Raw genomic sequence first — 17240 nt, forward strand, 5'->3', positions numbered from 1 at the left:
TAATCATTCACAGTCATCACTAATTTTAAGTATCAAAAGTCTTTGATAATATTTAGGAATGGGCATGTAGCTCAATTGACAGAGTGCTTGTCTAGCATGTACAAGACCTTGGGTTTGATCCTCAGCACTGCAAAAACAAGAAAAACAAAAAGCAAAACACGCACACCCAACAACAACAACAAAAACAACAACACTTTTCATTACATTTAAATGGATATTATTCAAGGAATCCAGAGAAGCATAATACATTATTAATTTTTCATTGATTATTCTCTGTTCTTCAAAATAATGCCAAAAGTGCCTAGAGGCACCAAATATATATATCTTATCTTTCTCTAAAAGTATAATAGAAGGTAAAAACTATGGATATTATATGGTAGTATTTGTATTTCTTTTTACTTAATCAGAATGCAAAGAATAGTTATGATTTTTAGAATACATGACTAGTATCTTTTAGGTATATTTTTAAATATTTATCTATAAAACAATACACTGATATATTGTCTTACTTTATATAAAATCATAATTATTAATACAATAAAAAGACAAATTACCAGAAGTTGGAGATTTGCAGCGATCCTCTGGGACTACAATCCCTTCATTAATATCACATAGACCTGCTAAAAAAAGAAATCACACCACAAATTTATATAAGTAGGTTTGTCATGTATTTATAGGATAGATTTCACTATCTATTGAAAAGAACTTGGTAGTAAGATTAACAGATTATCAGTAGTGATACTATGCTTATAAAGTTTCAGATAGAAACATTTTGATATAACTTATCTCAAAATAATATAATAGCCTTCAATTAAACAAATAAAAATATAGTTTTTTTTTTGTAAACAGAGTTTCCAATTGAGATAATCTGATATTCTTAAAGGACAGTAGACATAATGCAAGGCTTTCTTTAAAATCTGAGATGTGGGAGCATATAATATAATTCTTTTTTAATTCCTCAAGGGAGAATATATACATATCAAATAAGTTTGATAATTTTTACATCGTAAGGACCCTCAAACCTAAATATGGTTTCCACTAGGTATGTCTTAAACACTTTATTTAAATATTTCTGAATGATAAATAAGAAAATATATCTCTAAATTTGCTATATTAAAAATATTGCACATTACTTATCTTGAAGAGAAAATCTCTTAAAAACTGTAACATCAGCTTTTAAAAACCTTTAACAAAATACTTTCTTTTCAGATATATATAAACTTTACCAGTCATCTATTTTATAGAATGGCTTAAATTCTTAGTAGAAAGTTTAGCAAGGTATTTTATGCTATAGACAAGAACTATTCTGTACCCTTAGTCTACCAGTCTATTTTGGTACCAATACCATACCATTTTTGTTACTATTGCTCTGTAGTATAGTTTAAGGTCGAGTATACTCATGCTGTCTGCTTCACTCTTCCTGATAAGGTTTGCTTTAGCTATTCTAGGTCTCTTAGTTTTCCAGATGAATTTCATGATTGCTTTTTCTACTTCTATGAGAAATGTGATTGGGATTTTGATCGGAATTGCATTAAATCTGTATAGTACTTTTGGAAGTATGGTCATTTTGATTATATTAATCTGCCTATCCAAGAGCAAGGTAGATCTTTCCATCTTCTAAGGTCTCTTAGATTTCTTTATTTTAGGGTTCTGTAATTTTTGTTATATAGATCTTCACCTCTTTCATTAAGTGGATTCCCAAGTATTTTTTGTTGAGGCTATTGTAAATGAAAAAATGTTCATCATCACTAGCAATTAGACAAATGCAAATCAAAACTACTTTAAGATTTCATTTTACTCCAGTCAGAACGGCAGCTATTATGAAGACAACAATAGTGCTGGTGAGGATGTGTGGAAAAAGGTACACTCATACACTGCTGGTGGGACTGCAAATTGGTACAACCAATATGGAAAGCAGTATGGAGATTTCTTGGAAATTGGATATGGAACCACCATTTGACCCAGCTATCTTCCTTGGTCTATACCCAAAGGATTAAAAACAGCATACTATAGGGACACAGCCACATCGATGATTATAGCAGCACAATTCACAATAGCTAAACTGTGGAACCAACCTAGATACCCTTCAATAGATGAATGGATAACAAAAATGTGGACTAAATACACAATGGAATATTACTCGGCAATAAAAGAGAATAAAATCATGGCATTTGCAGGTAAATGGATGGAGTTAGAGAAGATAATGCTAAGTGAAGTTAGCCAAACCCAAAAAACCAAATGCCAAATGTTTTCTTTGATGTAAGGAGGCTGATTCATAGTGGGGTAGGGAGAAGGAGCATGGGAAGAATAGACAAACTCTACATAGGGCAGAGGGGTTAGACGGGAAGAGAGGGGGCAGGGGGTTAGAAATGATGGTGGAATGTGATGGACATTATTATCCAAAGAACATGTATGAAGACACGAATTGGTGTGAACATACTTTGTATATAACCAGAGATATGAAAAATTGTGCTCTATATGTATAATAAGAACTGTAATGCATTCCACTGTCATATATAAATAAAAATAATAATAAAAAAGATAAGAACTAAAAGGTATGGTAAAATACAAGATAAAAAAGAAGTACGAACTTGTCTCATGACTGAAATGAAAAAAAATTCCAGCAAATCGTTTAAAAATTACTTATATATGAAAACATATCAGGAGTTTGGAGGAGCTGGGCAAGAGAAAAGGGGCTTCATTAGGCCACAGAAGTTGGGTGTCACATCAACCCATGGATACGTATAACTCGTATATTTCACATTACTTTGGTAAAAGACGTGATGTTATAATCTCTATGGTCTCTTAAAAAAATGTTTAGGGCAACATTTTCATAGAATACCAAGTTCTGAATTGGGTTTATAACAAGTGTTTTCCAGTCTGAATTATATATTTTTTGTTTTCATTAGGTACTCAAGTTCTGGAATGAGAATCAATGAATCGGTAGTACATTTTTTTTTCTTTTTTAAAAACAGTCTTTTCAAACTAATAGTTTTATTTTTTTTTTGGGGGGGGAAACTCTAGTTCTTACAGTTTTAAAATGATACATGTTGCCAGGATCCTCACGACTAAAACACTCAGGGGTCACTCCAGGGGAACTGGGGTGCACGAAATAACCACACGAGAGACGGAAATACCTTTTTCTTTGGAGTTCCTGTGATGGCTCCTCTGACCTTAAGGGTCCGCAGAAAGAGACAGCCCGCATGAGCTGACCCTTTTTATTGAGGAGAAACCATTCAAATGAGGCAAGGGATCAGGTTTCAAGGGGCTGAGTCTAGCTTCATGATGTCTGCTGTCAGCAGGGTGACTGACATCTAGGAAGGCCACACCCAAGTGCAGAGGAAGAGAAGGGGACACACAAAGGGTGTTTCCATGGAAAATTCTATCCTAAACAGGGCAAGGGGTAATATTACAAAGGATCAGGTGAGCATAGCTCAACTCATGGGGAAGGCACGCCCATGCACGAAGACACAGTTGCTGGAACCTAAAGATTGGGCTACTGTCTGGGTTAAATAGGCAACCAGATCACAGAGTGACGGAGGATGCCACACCAATCAGAAGAGGAGATAAATAGGGTCACATGCTAGCCGGCCTCCCACAACATGTAATAGATTTCACTTAATATTTGATAAAATAGTTTGCTTATCTAATCTTTTTTTTGAAAGAACACTTAAGATAGCAGGTATCTAAACAGTAGTGATAATATACTCTGTAGTGATTACAATGTACGTAGGAATTAATATTCAAAAATAATACACACAGAGAATTTTTGTCAATAATATACTATATGTACTATATAAATCATATGAAATACTACAAAATGTACCATATGATATGGTTATCATTCTTAAAATCATCCAAGAAGAAACATTTAGGAAGCTGTATTTAATGGTCATTGTAATAAATAAAGGAATTTTTAATCTGAGGTAACCAGATAAAACTCAGACTTAATTTAAATATAAAATGTATTACAATGACCATTAAATCAGTTAAAAACCCCATTCAATGCCTTCTATCTCACTAAGAATAAAAGTCAAAGTCCAACTGTATATGGCCAGTTTATGTATACAATCCCATGGTGTATGATATCCTCTTATTTCTCTGATGTTATTTTCTGTCCCCCTTCACCTACTTTCCCATCACTCTTACTCTCTCTACTTCTACATACCAAGTCCACATTGTCCTTTGAATTCCACATATATACAACTTCAGAGCAATTTCTATTTGTTGTACATTTTAAATCTTCATTCCAAAGTTACCCAGTAACTCATCTTAAATTTAATACCCTCATCTATTTCAAATCTCCATTCCTTTATTTATTTTCCCCTTGGCATTATTATGTAACCTACTACATACTACTTATCTTCTTATTGCTGCATTTTTCACTAGGATGTGAGTTCCTCGAGGACAGAGGATTTTGTTTGTTTTATTTTCTATAATGGTGCATGGTACATGGTAGGTACTCAAATGTCATTAAATAATTGAGTGAATACACATAAAAGAATTTCACAGTATATAATTTAAATCAACTACTCTGTTACTGACAGGATGCTTTTAACAAACATTCCTACTAGTAGTTTTCAAAATGTACAGCAGCCCCCTTAGCTAGCTGTTCATATCCAGCACTGGCTGATCACTTACTACATGGCAGATTCTTTTCTAAGTTCTTAACTCATTTAACCCTTCCAGAAATCAATAAGGAAGAGAGTGTTACCCTCATTTTACATAAGAAAAAGCTGAAGCACTGAGTGTTTAAGGTATCTAACATAGGGATGAAAACTTAGATACTAAGACTCGAAGTATTAATTTTAAATATTCTACAGTCTCACTTTAGTGTATTCAGTAGTTTTGTCACATTGGCACACATTAAGTTGTATTCAGTAGATGTAAAACAACCACTTGAGCGTGAACAATGTTACAGTCACAAGATTAGATACATGATCTATGCCACTTCATTATATTAAATTTATAAGACAGTGATTCATCTCTATTTTACAACTGAGGACACAGAGCCTCAGAAGTATCTTTTCTAGTATCTTACACTTAAAACGAGGACTCAGATTTACATTCAGCTTTGCCTAACTAAACTAAAAAAAAATCTTCAACTATTTATCCTTCAGCTAGTTTTCTCTGTTCTGTACATATACAGTCAATTTTAATATATTACACAATGTTCTTAATATTTATTTACTGATAAATTTCATTTCTTTGGTTTAAGTTTACTGTTTCTACCTATAAATAACTTTTTGAATCCATTCTGCCATCAAATTCAAGAGTTACCCTTTAAATAGTAGTAAGCACATCTCTTTCAAATGTTCAGATAGGAACCTTGACTTACTATTTATAAAATTCAATTATCAAGTATTATTCAACATAATGTATTTATTATCTGAGACACACACACACATACACACACACACACACAACAAAGTTAATGTTAGACCACAAACTGACCCAGTAGATAACCATTATTTAACCTGAGGGCGATGGCAAGCATTTTCTATAAATATGCAGACAGTAAATAGTTTAGGCTTTTCAATCTAAAATCTCTATTGAAACTACTCAGCTCTAATGCTGTAGCCCAAATAGCCACAGATAACACATAAATTAGCATAGCTCTGTTCCAATAAAACTATATTTAAAATCTCAGGCAGTGTGTCAGATTTGTCCTGCAGATAGTATTTTGCTGACTCATGGTATAATCAGTCTTGGAATTGTGTACAAGGTATTTACCACCTGTTTGATTCATAAACGTATCACAGAATTTCTTATCAAATACTTAACTTCAGGAACTATTATGTCGACAAGCTGCCATAGTCATTAATGTAATTTACCAGATTAAAAAAAAGTGATTTTGCTACAACTTACTTTTAGTGAATGTCTGCTGATTTTTATTGATCACCTCTACTTTTTATATGTATACAAGGTGTCAGTTACATAGCAGCTTATGCTAGCTAGCATTCTGATATATTTGTAAATCAAATTAACTGATTTATAAAAATATACACAGTTGAGGGTATCTTTCAAATTCATGATTTTCCTTGATATCCTTTTATTATTGCTTAGTCTGTCTTACTTACATAAAGTAGATTAGGCTTTAATTTCTGTTAGTGTTCATATTTTCAAAAAAGTATAATTTATTTTAGCAGGGAGCTGTGAAACAAAGTTATTTAGTTCAACCTTTTTTTTTTAAGTTTACTTCAGTTTTTATTTATCATTTTATTTGTTCTTTTTAGATATACATGACAGTAGAATATATTTTTTGACATATTATATATACATGGAGTATAATTTATTCTAATTAGGATCCCATTCTTGGGTTGTACATGATGTGGATTCACTGGTGAGGTATTCATATATGAACACAGGAAAATTATGGCCAGTTCATTTTTTTTAATCACCATTTAAAGTCATCCCTAAATCATAGTTCTAATCTTTCCATCACCATGTTTTTATTTGAACAATGTTTTGTTATATTTCCCATTATTTGGAAATCAGTCTTATAATTTGAGACAAAACTTACTAATCTGTCCAATATTTTATACATTATTGGATGTGTCCCTTATTTCATGTATACATACACATAACAGAAGTCCCTCTTTACCCACTTTCTAGGGTATCAGTTACTTGTGGTCAATTGAAATCTGAAAAATTACATGAAAAATTCTAAAAATACCTCATAAATTTTAAAAGAGGTGCTGTTATGATGAGCATAATGAAATATTACACTGTCCTGCCCAGATTTTTGTGAATCATTATGCCAGAATAATATATATGCTATCTGCTAGTCAGTCACTTCACAGCTCTCTCTGCTATCATATTTGCTACCTCAGTGTCACTATACTTGTGGCCAAATAATTTGCAAGAATAGTGATTCCAATTTGCCAAAGAAAAGCCACAAAGTGTTTAAGTATATATTATCACAAGAAAAAGGATGAGAAAATACAATAAGGTATTTTGAACGACAGCATATACACATAACAATCCAGTATATTGTTAGAGTCATTTCTTTAAGTATTAGTTATTGATAATCTCTTTCCATGCCTAATTTCTAAATTGAACTTCATCACAGATGAACAACCCATGGTTTGAGGTATCCTTCAGGGATTTTGGAATGTGTCATTGGCAGATAAGTGGGACCACTGTGTATTTTTTCATTCTCTCTCTCTCTCATACAAACACACACATACACACACACACACACACACACAGAGAGAGAGAGAGAGAGAGAGAGAGAGAGAGAGAGAGAGAATTTTTAAGCAGTAGTACTGGGCACTATAGCTATTTCTCCTATTCTATCTTATTAAAAATACTGAAGACTTGAAAATAATTGCAACTAACAAAAACAAAACAACAAAAACCCTTTAGTTTTAGAGACTTCTACCTACAGATTTTGAAAAAGTTATTTGCAAAATACAGATACAGATTTTTGTTTCTAAGATAATTGACTTCAGAGAGTAAGACCAAACACTTCTCCCCAAGTGTCTATCACTTCCACCTTATTAAATAGATTTGATTTGGACTAAAGAAACATATTCAGAAGGAAAATTTCCCTAGTGTCCTTCAGTTTCTGAATGGTAAAGTGAGCAATTAAAGAAGACAAATATAAACCTATTTTCCAGTTTTAGTAGAATCAGAATTTTAGCAGACATATAAGTAACTGAAATATATAAATTGTTCCTATGTCTGTTTTATAATTTCTACCATGAAAACACAGTTGATATTTTAGTCAGTAGTTCAACTGTATTGTATTATAGCTATAACACATTCAAACTTAAGTAGTAATGTTTTGTCTTATAAAATAAATTCACTGACACTAGATTCCTAATGAAAATACAGCAGTACATATTAGCAACAAAAAGTGTCTTCAACCAGTTCTATTAAAAATAGATTGAAGGGTAGCTGTGGTGCTTGTAATCCTAACTACCTGGAAGAGTGAGCCAGAAGATTGCAAGTTAAAGGCCAGCCTCTGCAAATAATAAGAGATTCTGTTTTAAAATAAAATTTAAAAAATTATAAGGGTTGGGGATGGGTTCAGTGGTAAAGTGTCCCTGGGTTCAATCCCAGTGCCAAAAATAAATAAATGACTATCACAAAATTAAAAAAAATAGATTGAAAAACAATTTGATGCCACTTTGGCTAAACCTCAAGAAATATTAAGCTACATTTAATAAGAATGTTATTTTTTTAATATCAGTGCAAAGAATATTAGTACAAATTACTCTATAGTTAACTTTATTTGAAAAATAAATAAAAACCTTTTGGAATTAGGGGTACAAATATCTTATAATGTTATTTAAATCTTATTTTGAAATAATTCTTTAAGTCTTTATTAAAAAAACCCTAATTATTGATAAAATGGGGTACAATAAAAATGGGTAAATGTCTTAAAATTAATAAGGAAAAACTCAAATAGTTTTCCTATTCCTAACACCAAATTGAATTTGAAATAAAGCAAATAATAAGTAATATTATGGAGTTTACTAGAGAATAAAGCAGAATGTTGTAAAATTTAACAATATTTAATTGCAGGGTGAAAGTGTTATTCTTAAATCAATTTAGGGTTAATTATCAGTAATTTTATCTAAACTACTATAGGGTCTAAAGAACAAAAGAAATTAATTTTAGGACTAGTAAAATTTTTATCTGAGATTTATAAAGAATTATAATTTATAAATTAAAGAATTATAATTTATAAATTAAAGTTTTTATCTTCCAGAAAAACTTCTGTGATGGCAATGTTCTAACCTTGTAACATTTAATATTATTTTCTCTGTTTTGTCCATTGGATTTAAACATAGCATTTAAATAGCTGTTTTCATATTTTATTGAAGTGAACTAAGTAATAAATACAGTGCTTTTGATAAAAAATGTTTTAAGAGACTCTTAAAAATAAATGAATTTAAAACAAACAAAAACGATTTTACAAAGAACAGACATGCCAAGACAAATAACTTACTTAAAAAAGAAGAACGCAGCTTTTTCACAGACTCAGAATATAAGCTAGAAACACCGCACATGCAAGAAGTCACAATCAGCATACCTTAATGAAGCAAGAAAAAAGGGAAGGGGGAAAAAAAAGGAGACAGAGATACTAGAATGGCATGGTTTAAACAGCAATCTCTGCTGAAGATTTTACATGACAAAATGATTGCACTCAGAAACGTGGAATAAAAAAAAACAAAACAAAACACAAAACTTAAAAAGAGAAATTCAACCATCAAGCTAAAATGATAGAAAGTCTATATCCCTCACCTCTGCCCCTTTTTTATACACAGTAAAATTGGCAATTTTAGCTGAATCATGTAATGAGAACAACTAAAAAAAATCAGGGAGAGCTTTATTTATTATTTTATTTTTAAATTTTTATGTTGATGGAGATTAAGCCTAGGCAAGTGTTCTACCTGGAGTTATACCACTAGCTCAGGGAGAATTTGAATTCAGAATTGAGTTAGGAAGTAAAGACCAGAATTTCTCAAATTGTACTCCAATGCATAGAGGTATTCTGCAAATGAGTTAACATGCCTCAAAAAGAATTCTTCTCAATCCCTGGTCTTGTAGACAGGCCTAGAATAATCTGAAGCCCACAGGCCAATTATTGCTGAAAGTCTCAATAGTATATCCTGTGTACCATATATTGAATGCCATTTACTGTGTGTTATGAAGTTAAAAAAAGCAAGAAATACTGAATAGTTAACTATACATATGTTCTATGAGACATTAGTGTCAAAAATCTACAAAGCACAAAAAAATGCTATAAAGAATTCTAAACAAATCTGGACTTGTACTAAATCAAGATTATTTGAGAATTTTCTGTTTTTTAGAATTCAAATCACTTTTGAATCCATCTATTTTTTTTTTCACATGAAAAGGATTCCTTTCAATTAAATAAGTAAAACAATAAATTACTACTCAAACAGAGACCACACAACAAAAGGGACAAAATTTCAAAATTAATTTTTTTCCTACAATAATGAGACAAATATTTCTGTTATTATAATCTAGTGGAAGAAGTCGGTAATTCTTTTGCAACATTAAATAAAATAAATAAAAAAATAAAATCCTAGCACATTAAAAGCAAAAGCAAAACCTAATGACAATACAAAACAAAAGTAGCACTGATGTCTTTTTATACAGATAATCTAAATCAGATAAACTACGTACCTCAGAGAAGTGGTTCTATTTACAAAAGTAAGCCAACATTTACACAAATCCTAAAGCTAGGACTTTTTTCTTTTACCTCCTGAAGGTTGTCGAGATTTACGAGGAGATCGAGGTTCTCTCCGATAAGGATCATTAGAGCCATATAATTCTATGGTGCCCAGATTGAGCAGTACTGCTTTCTGGAGGTAGTCAATCATAGCAATGCCATTACAGTTGCCAAAAACCACCCTGGAAATAGAAAAAGAGTAAACATTTTAGCACAAAAAATTACTTACAATAAAATGTACTGTGGTCTATAAGGTTGAAGAAGGAAGAAAAATGGGTCTTTCAGAAAATTCTTCTTTGAAACAAAAGAAAGCTGTGGGTATAGAAATACAGGTTACATGTGCCTTCTCTTGAAATTGTTCATATCTTCTGTAGACATTCATCATCCAATATCATTAGATCAATTATCAACATCATTTATGAAAAATATTTGGCACAAGAGTTGAAATTTATTCAGAGATACAAACTTCCCATATGAGGCAATGTTAACACCTATTTTTTTTTTTTTGCCTTGAGAGTATTCTGAAGCCCTTAGAGGAGACATCTCCTTCTCCTAGGAAAGCAGGGGACTTCACAGTGGGTAAAAAGTTTTGGTAATTCTCTGTAGTCAAGAATAAAAAACAAATAGCATTAAGTCTTAGAAGACTCCCTCTCAGGGTGTTCAAAATGCTTTCTCAATTATGTCAATAACTACAAACCAATCAACTATGTATAAAGGATCATTATTTTTTTTAAGATATCTTAAGTCAGAAGTTGAAAGCTGCCATGTATAGAAGAGTTACATAAGTAGCATAAGAGGATGGGTAAATCCATGGTGACTGAAGACTACATGATGCACCTAAAGAAAAAAAACTCCAACTTGAGTCAATTGACTAATGTTGTGTGTGAGTGTACACAGTGGCCAGATAATTAGACTTCTCAGTTGAAGTTTTAAATATGGATTTACAAATTATACAGGCTTGGCAACTAATTCAAAATTTAAAAATACACAGAAAGTGCCAAACAAAACATAACTATTAGTGCAGGGAGATGTGTAATCAATCAATTTGCAACTTCCTTTGAAACTTGCTATTCTTTTTTTATTCCTTGTTTGTTCACTCTTTGGTTGTGGGCAATAAAGATTTAAAAGAAGGAGGTTTGTGCTCTTACATTTATGGCAACAAATACAAGATACCACAGAATACTAACTCAGACTATAGCTAATTTAGTTGAATGTACAATTATAAGAAATAGAAAAGATGGTGGTGGCTACTAAGATCAAAAAAGATGAATAAGACCCTAGGGATACACATAGGAAAAAAACAGTAACCTGCATGTGATAAACAGTTCTGGGACTGAATAGTTAGTTACAAGTTTCTTATACTACAGTGTTTTGAAACAAATGAAAAATAACATATGCTTTATAAACCTAGCATATTGAAATAAAAATTACATATAATAATTCACACTAATTAATACTTGAAAGCATGAATTGGTAAATAAAACAAACACATGTGTAGTATAGATGAACAATTTATTAAGCTATTCCAATGCCTTTTGAATTTATGAAACTTAAAGGAGATGATTTATTGACCTTAAAGCTATATCTCAAATAATTCATTGGTCCATGAGATATTTACTTTATATAGGAAGCAGTGTATATATACCCAGGGTAAATTATCCAGAACAAAATTATGCTCCAAATAAACATTGAGCTTAGTTTGAAATTAAAGTTATATAACAACATTTTAAGTGACAATAAAACAAAGATAGCCCTTTCTATTTTTAAAAATAAAATGGTGTATGGAGTACTATGGAAAGACTGAGAAAAGCATATCTTATACTTACAGTCCATAGGAAGAATTGACTGCCAGGCTGGTTATTTGTTGTGGTGGTTCTCCACCTACCCATACCAACTGAATAACTAGTTCTGTCTGATAACCTGGTGACTGTTTAAGTGGTGAGTTTTTAACTCTGGAAAAAAAGGGAAAACATATTATCTTTTAAGCACATTTTCAATTAACTTACTACCCTACATAATTCTAAAGCCATATATAAATAGTCATACAAAAACAACTACATATGAAACTATACTAATTTTTAAATGTAAAAATGAGAGTCCTGTCCTATAGAAGCATTTAATCCAGTTGGAGAGACTAAACATGTACATAAATAACAAAAATTAGAAATTATATGTAAACTCCACACATAAAGTTAGGGAGGATGGCAGGGATCAAGGCGAAAGAGAGAAAAGGAGGGGGAGGCAGGAAAGAGAGGGAGGGAGAGAAGAGTTTCAAGGAAGGGTGGGGACATGGATGAGGAGAAGCGGCAATGCAGAAGTTAATAGGGAAAAACTATAAATTCAAAAGGCCGACCTAAAACTTAAATGTTTTCCCTAAATGAAAACTGGCAAAAACATATAAGAACAAGTTAAAAGCAAATGCCATCTATTTATTTGTGTGAATATTTTTACTACAAAAAAAACCCCAAATTCTTTGACTGTGAGGTGATAGTACTTTCTGATTGCACAGACTTTGCTGATTAGTGCTAATATTACTCTTGCAAAGCATATGCCTACAAGATAAAGAACGACAAAACTCATATTTAAAGATTAATAAGTGTAAATTTGGTCACACTGGTAGATGTGTGCAGTAATTTAGAAAACAGTACTGTAAGAGAGATAAGGGTTAGACTTCAGAGGGTCGTAAGTGGTAAAGGTTTGATGTTGTTGAAAAGTTTTGAGTCCTGGCTCTTAAACTTATCAGCTGCTTCTCATCTAGAAAGTGCGAAGAGTACTACATAATCATGGTCTAAAGAAACTGAGTGCTTATAAAAGCATTTTGTGGAAGGTCAAATTACATAAAGTATTTTCATTACTAAAGAGTTAAAAGCCAATGTTAGCTTATAAAATATTTCAGGAAGATTAAACTGTTAGACATATGCACGGTGGAGTGGAACAGAGATACTAATTAGGAAACTGATTTTTCTGATGTGAAACAATTCTAAAAAAGATAGCTGAAATATACTTTTAAATAAGAACAAGGTTTTTAAGTTTCAGGAAGATAGAAAACTTGCAGCTATTTTTAATACTCTGGTACAAAAGAAGTATTTAATATTTACTGAACACATGAATGAACTGAAGACTGATTAGAGGTAGGGCAAAAGAGGAAAAGAAGTCAATGATTCTATGATCAAAAATAAATAAATACAGATATCAAGATGAAGAGGTAGTTTTAGGGTACTATGGAGTTTTTAAGTTTGAGGCGAAGGTAGGAACCTTACAAGTGAAACATTCAGCAGGCCACTAAATGTATTCCCAAATCTCACCAATAATAAGTTCACGTTAAACTTATGTTGGTTAAACTTTTGTGATAAGCATGTGAAGAAAAGGTTGTTAAGAACATGAGACTTTTTGAGGACTAAATATTTTGACACAACACCTGTCATACCTGTATCAGCAAACTTCAGGTGGAATTGAAAAACATACTTTGAAACCTCATCTTCTGATGACGTTTATTAGCTAAGATAGGCTGTCCAGACTTCAGGGAAAATGTGAATTGTTGATGGTACTCTAAGATGAACTGAGCTACAGTCACTTTTTTGTTGTGCAAGGTTTGCTAGCAATGCAGTAAGAACTATACTCTGGTTTATATGGAATTTCTAATTCTTTTCAGAGAAATACCCACTGATTAGCTACAGCTGTTGCTCTCAAGTGAGAAGTAATAACTGAGGCATTTCCTCTCTACTCAGAGACAGCTTTGATATAGCCACAGACACAGAGTTGGAGTGGGCTGGTTTTTCCTTAAATGAACTAGGAATAGAAGATAAACTTGAAAAGTGCTTCCATTCCAGCAGATAAACTGCACACCTCAGATTAGGTTCTCATGAGCAGAAACAGGCCTTCTAGGATTAATTTTTGAAATGCATGTAAAGGCACATTTAAGACTTTTAAGTGATCAGGACACATAACTCACAGAATTTTCATTTTAGTTAAGAGAAACAAAAAGTTCTTTAAAAAAAAGAATTCAAAACTGATGCAAAATCCTCCCCCTTATTAGAAATGTCATAATATATTTTTAAAATAGAAAATTGATTGTTATATTTGATGTCTACGATGGTGCACAGGCAAGTTATAATTTTAACATTATTAGTATATTTGTTTACTTGTAAAAGACAAGCTGTTGAACCTTTATTAAAAAATCCTCTATTATTTGTACAAATATATTTTAAATGTTAAAATGGTGTTGAGATCTCACAGTTTCAAAATGCTCTTTGTAAAATGACACATAAAATACCTAAATGAAAACATAAAATACCTAAATACAAACTAAATGTTATTGGCAAAAGTAACAAATAATGACTTTTAAAATGTTGAAGAACAAAACTATGTCATTTGCAGGAAAATGGATGGAACTGGAGATTACAATGCTAACTGAAATAAGCCAGACTAGAGGCAATTTTTTTTTTTATTCTTCCCCTCATATTTGGAATCTAAAGGAAAAAATAGATAACATCAATGTATCAGGGAAGCTAGTATAACCAGAAAGGTGATCAGAGGGAGGAGACGGCAATGAGAGGTAAATATGATCAAAGAATGTTATTTGCATTTATGAAAACAATGTAACAAAAACCATTATTCAGTATGATTAAGAATATACTAATAAAAATGTTTCCTAAAAAATACCAATTATGTAAAGGCATTTTATATAAGATCTCAGTATTATATATATATATATATATATATATATATATATATATATATATATATATATATATATATATATTTGTGAGAGGGTACTGGGATTGAACTTAGGGGCACTCAACCACTGAGTCACATCCCTAGCCCAATTTTGTATTTTATTTAGAGATAGGGTCTCACTAAGTTTCTTAGTACATTGCTGTTGCTGAGGTTGGCTTTGAACTCGAGATCCTTTTGCCTTAGCCTCCGGAGCTGGTGGGATTACAGATATGTGCCACTGTACCTGGCAATATTTTAACAACAATTTTTGTTATATTTCTAACTTCTGGAAATATAACAAACAAGTGCTGAGGTGGTGTTGTGAAGACTCAGACACAAACTTGAAAGAAGCTCCCTTCAGCCAGCTGTGACGAAGTCACAGGAAGTTAACCAAATTCAGTAAGTTAAACCAAACTGCCCATAAAAAAGCACTAAGAGTCCATAATCATATTCAAAAGGAGAATCCAGAATGCCTCTAGGACTTCAGATTAAAACGATATAAAGTTAATGAATACCTGAATTATTATCCAGACTGGGAAATAATTTTTAAAAAATACATAGAGTTATGCAGTCCAAATGATTATGATGTTCCCATACATTGTTACTCTGAAGTTCTAGTGAAAATTCAAAATAAGGGACTTAAATAACCTAACTGTATAAGCACAGTCATTACTTTATGATGTGCTTCATTTTGATGTATTTAAATTGCTGTTTTAAAAATTCAGGTTATTAGAATATTAAGTATTATAATTAAAATTGATGGCTTGATATATAAATAAATAACATTATATATTAAATCAATAAGAATTTTTACTCATTTAACTATCAAAAAAAATCAGATGTAGAAAGCTTAGATACAAACACACATGGAGTCAAATCAGTAGCAATGCTTCTCTACATCTGCTAGCATTTTTTTCTTGAGTGTCAGTGGGACTCCTAGATTCCTCTCTACCCAGTCTTTAACTCTACCCTTGGCAAGGTGGAATGCATTATGAATCTGTAAAATAAGAAAAAAAATTAATGAGGCCCACTTTTTCACCCTTGCACCTTGTCCACTTGGGAGCAAGTCTGCCCAGGGGCTGCATTTTTTCCTGTTGATTCTACAAAGGCAGTGTGTGTAAGGCTGCAGTGACTGGCAAGACAAGGCTGCTTCAGTATGTAGGTCAGGTGAAGTCAGGAAGCTTACCAGGGTCTTGTGCTAACTGTAATCATTTACCTTCATTAATAATTAAGGTGATATTTTTAGTCACCACCTGAAAATATTTTATTTTTTAATGTGCTAAATAATATAGATTAGGAAAGAATAATATTATCGTAAGACTCCTGTAAGGAATTATGAATAATTATACTTTGACTGTCTTATATCTATTTTTAAAGTTTAAACTGGTTGCTTGACATTCCATTCATCTCAAGATACTCTTATCTAATATCAAATGCTGCTTCCAAAAAGAACTCTTAATTAAAACATTAATAGTCTCAAAAATACAAACAAACTTAAATAATTGAACTACATACAATGTATAATAACTACAATAGAAGAAAAAATTATCACAAGGACTAAAACCTAAGTAATTAGACTACATATTATTTGAGAAATGTGCTTGAAGGTCTAAGAGAAAAACATAATACTATATTTTACTGTATGTGTAGTAGTTTTATCAGTTAGTAATTTCAACGTTCATTTTGAACTTATTTTTGTAAATAAGTAAAATAAAGAAATAATTTCAGGTTAATCAATTTTAGAAAAGTGACTTGGGGACAAAGTTAAAAAGTCACTGGTTACATTACAGAGTAATGCAAACATCCAATGAAAACTATAAAGGCTTTACTTTTTTTAAAAAAAATTCTTTCTAGTTCTTGTCACTGAGTGGACATTATAATACACTGCTTGTCATACATAATGTTGCACACATTTCTAGAAATCATATTTTATTCTTTTATTCTATTCTCTACAAAAAGGATCCAGGGCTTCCTAAAGATGATCACATGTGTGAGCGCAGAAAGATGTTGAGAAATGCCTAGATTATCTATATTTTTGACAGAAATCACAGATGGTCACACAAGTGCTGAGGTGGTGTGAAGACTCAGACACAAACTTGAAAGAAGCTCTCTCCAGCCAGCTGTGATGAAGTCACAGGGAGTTAACCAAATTCAGTAAGTTAAAACAAACTGTCCATAAAAAAGCACTAAGAGTCCATAATCATATTCAAAAGGAGAATCCAATTCAAATTATAGTCACATTAATTTTTTAGGAGTAAGAAAAATGTTTTTATATAATTGTGTGTATATTCATTCCCAGGACAGGCAAAGTATA

The 17240-nt window shown here is 31.7% G+C and overlaps 1 protein-coding gene across 4 annotated transcripts in view; it reads right to left on the minus strand.

Moving 5' to 3' along the window:
- Stxbp5 (syntaxin binding protein 5) overlaps nt 1-17240 on the minus strand; it is a 172013-nt gene that overhangs the window by 50884 nt on the left and 103889 nt on the right. For all 4 annotated transcript variants that reach the window (XM_071612926.1, XM_027939502.2, XM_027939501.2 and 1 more), the window contains exons 17-19: nt 12037-12162; nt 10241-10392; nt 555-620 (exon numbers count right to left, since the gene is read on the minus strand). In XM_071612926.1, the coding sequence (XP_071469027.1) occupies nt 555-620; nt 10241-10392; nt 12037-12162 (344 nt within the window). The remainder of the gene's footprint in view (nt 1-554; nt 621-10240; nt 10393-12036; nt 12163-17240) is intronic.

This window comes from Marmota flaviventris, chromosome 6, assembly GCF_047511675.1.
Source record: "Marmota flaviventris isolate mMarFla1 chromosome 6, mMarFla1.hap1, whole genome shotgun sequence".
Taxonomy (NCBI): domain Eukaryota; kingdom Metazoa; phylum Chordata; class Mammalia; order Rodentia; family Sciuridae; genus Marmota; species Marmota flaviventris.